At 52.2% G+C, this 3,635-nt stretch overlaps 1 protein-coding gene across 1 annotated transcript in view; it reads right to left on the reverse strand.

Annotated features, from left to right (window-relative positions):
- The window catches only part of ABCG4 (ATP-binding cassette, sub-family G (WHITE), member 4), a gene marked incomplete at its 5' end in the record, with an annotated part of 19,401 nt that extends 15,768 nt beyond the window's left edge, over nucleotides 1-3,633 (reverse strand). Inside the window, one exon of the mRNA XM_014539897.1 lies at nucleotides 3,492-3,633. Within this exon, the coding sequence (XP_014395383.1) occupies nucleotides 3,492-3,633 (142 nt within the window). The remainder of the gene's footprint in view (nucleotides 1-3,491) is intronic.
- Between the last annotated feature and the right edge of the window lie 2 nt (nucleotides 3,634-3,635).

The following is a 3,635-nucleotide window of genomic DNA, read 5'->3' on the forward strand; positions in this document are numbered from 1 at the left end:
AGGTCACAGGAGCTGCTTCCTGGGGGAGGGGAGGTCATGGGCTCCATCACCGATCGGAAGGCATGCTCCTGTGCTTCAGCACATGCCTTTCCGAGACACGCACGGAAGTGGTTTCTTCGGCAGGGGAGAAGCTGGGAATACTGAGCTTCCCCCTTTCATCACAGCCAGGCACTGGGCTGACGCTGACGCCTAATTCAGGCGCCTTCCACAGAGCATTTCCACAGGCCTCCGAGCTTCGCAGCAAGCCGGGGGGGGGCGGGGGGGCCACCCTATCATCCCAGCTGACAGACGAGGACAGTGAGGCCAGGAGAGGTAGCAGCCTTCCCAAGGTCACATCTCTTTTTAAAAAAATATCTTTATTGATTTCAGAGAGGAGGGGAGAGGGACAGAGAGAGAAGCATCGATGATGAGAGAGGATCACTGATCGGCTGCCCACTGGGGATGGAGCCCACAACCCGGGCCTGTGCCCTGACTGGGAATCGAACCGTGACCTGGTTCGTAGGTCCACACTCAACCACTGAGCCACGCCGGCCGGCCAAGGCCACATACCTTACAAGTGGCTAGGAACCCACGTCTGGGATTCCTGCTGGACCATAACTACTCAGCATGGAAGGGGCCTGTAGAGAACCAAAGTTCTAGTCCCACCTCACTAACTCTCTTTGCAATTTTAAGTCACTTAATCTTCCAGAGTCTCCACGTCCTTAACTATGAAATAAAAATAGTAATATCTCCTACCAAGGATATAATAGGGATATTGTGAATATTGAGATAATTAACTTAAAGGTGTTTTAAGAGATCAACCAATGAAGTTGTATGCATATATGCATAACCCATGGACACAGACAATGGGGAGGTAAGGGCCTGAGGGCAGGGGGTGGACAGGAGTGGGCTGGAAGAGGTTAATGGGGAAGGGGGGAGGAGAACCTATATAATACTTTCAACAATAAAGATTTATTTTAAAAAAGAAAAAAAAGTGTTTTGCCCTGCCCCTGGCTGGTGTTTCTCAGTGGTTAGAGTGCTGGCCTGTCCACTAAAAGGTGGGAGTTTGATTCCCAGTCAAGGGCATATACCTGGGTTGCAGGTTCAATCATGGCGTGGGTGGGGCATGTGCGGGAGGCAACCAATCGATGTGTCTCTCTCACATTTGATGTTTCTCTCTCTGTGTGACCCTCCCTCCCTCTCTTCCTTCCACTCTTTCTAAAAAAAATCAATGGGGAAAAAAAGTATTTTGCTCTGGCTGGTGTGGCTCAGTTGGTTGGAGCATAGTCCCATTCACTGAAGGGTTGCAAGTTTGATTCCTAGTCAGGGCACATATCTAGGTTGTGGGTTCGATCCCCAGTTGGGGCACGTACAGGAGGGAACCAATCCATGTTTCTCTCACCTGTTTTCCTCTCTCCTCCTCTCTCTCTAAAATCAATAAAAACATAGCCTCAGCTGAGGAAATTTTTTTTTTAAGTTTAAAAAAGTGTTTGAAAACCAAGAAACGTCACATATAATTAGGGGAGACTGGTGAGAAATCCTTACCTCGAAAAGATGGAACTCCCTCTCTCCACACCCCTTGCTTTTTCCCCTCTCTGCCTACCTGCAATTACTTTCTGCCCTTTAGAGAAAGAGAGAGATTCGAGTGAAAAGAGGAGTTAGAGAGAGGACAGAGGGCAGAGAAAGGGGCAAGGCTGCGAGTCAGCAGAAGGGACAGCAGAGCAAAACGGGGCTGGCAAGGGCAGAGGCCTGAAGGACCAGGTGAGGGTGCCAGTTTTTACTGGTGGTTGAAGCGACCAGGGAGCTGGGCCATCTTACTACCTTTCCTTTTCATCTTCATTTCTCCTTAAAACTGCAGAAATGAGAAGGCTAAGGAAATAACAGCTGCCCCTCATTTTGCCCAGAGCTGGTCTCAGAGCTGAGAGAGGCTGCTTAGGGACAGGGTGCTGAGCAGGGAGCCCACGTGCCTCCGTTTCCATTGGCTCGTGCCCTGTGACCTCTGGGTCGCTCCCTGGAGTGAGGGCAGGGAATTCTGAGACCTGGAGATCTATTCTTCACCCTCAGAGAACAGCGTCCCAGCTTCACTCCCCACCCACACCATCCTAGCCCGCTTGGCCCAGGGCAGGAGCTGTGGGGGGTGGTCAGGGTGCAGAGCGCTCAGAGCCCCAGACCTCACCCAGATGTCCCGAGGGGGAGGTTAAGAGAGAGAAAACAACTGTGAGCAAAAGAGGGGGCTTCGCAGTAAGTCTGACAAGCTCAGGGGGTCACGAGGCAGGCCTGACAGCTCAGTGACTAAGAGGAACTTCACAGGCCGATCTGGCCATAAATCCCCTACCTGGGCAGGCGTTGGTGACTCTCCCTACGTGAGCCCTGTCCACTGTTATGCATCGCACGCAGGGTAGCACCTCAGAAACAGATGCTAGGAGGATCCGCTTTTTCAGACCCCGAAGGCTCCCAAAGTCCTCGTTGTGATCTTGTTGCCATTTCTACGCACTGTAAATGTTAAATTCCAGAGACTTCCACTTCCCTCATGTAACCCTCCTTTGGTCTCTCTCCTTTGATTCTAAATGCATGAAAAGACCGAAACATTTTCTCAATTTGTTGAGATCCTGCTTCTGGGCAAGTCCTCAGTTTCAGTAAACTCCTATAGATTTTTTCTATAGGTGTGGACATTCGTATGTTGACAGAAAAATGCATGGAGAGCTGTAAAACCTGACTTCTGGGCCCAACGCTACCACTTATTAGCTGTGTGACATGGGTCAAGTTACTCAACTTCCCTGGGCCTCAATTTTTATATTAGTAACAGGGGATGTCATCTATCCTGACAAACCATCACCCTCCCTGCTGTGAAGGCTTCGGCAAGAATGGAGTAAGATTCAGGAAGGAGAACATCTTTAAAGATTAGCAGTGTTGCCTGGCCCGTGTGCTCAGTGGTTGAGCATCATCTCACGCACCAGGGGGTCCCTGGTTCAATTCCTGGTCAGGGCACATGCCCGGGGTTTCGGGCTTGATCCCCAGTGTGGGGTGTGCAGGAGGCAGCCGATGGATGTTTCTCTCATTGATGTTTCTATATCGCTCTCCCTCTCCCTTCATCTCTGAAATCAATAAAAACATATTTTTAAAAACTAGCAGTGTTCTAGAGGTACAAGGATATTTGCTAAACACTGAGAACACACACACACACACACACACACACCCCCTCATGCGGGCCCTCAAAGGCAAGAATCCTCCCTAAAAATAAAGAAAACTCCTCAGTGACCAGAGGGCATAGTAGCCACCGAGAGGAGGAAAGCGTCAGTGACCACGGAAACCTAGTGCCTCCCAGAGCTCCCACGTGGGGAGACCCGACCCCGGCACCTCCACTAAGTGAGGGGCTGAGGTTTCCGTGTGCCCACGGGGCAGGCTTCGCAGAGGGGACACCCAGGCCTCCTGCTCATTGCGGGGCGCGGGGGGCCCCAGCTTCCCGCCACCTGCCTCCCCCCCCGCCCCCCGCAGGTCCCCCTTCTCCCTACCGCGCCTTCGCCAGCAGGGCCCCTCGCGCACGGAGTAGGACAGCTCCACGAACTCCACGTCCACGGCCGAGCGCTTGGGGAGGTGGGAGAAGCGCTGCGCCTCGGTGATGTGGTTCTCCACCTTCTTCAGGGGCGCGGTCAGCA

Source organism: Myotis brandtii, unplaced genomic scaffold (assembly GCF_000412655.1).
Source record: "Myotis brandtii unplaced genomic scaffold, ASM41265v1 scaffold105, whole genome shotgun sequence".
Lineage (NCBI taxonomy): Eukaryota > Metazoa > Chordata > Mammalia > Chiroptera > Vespertilionidae > Myotis > Myotis brandtii.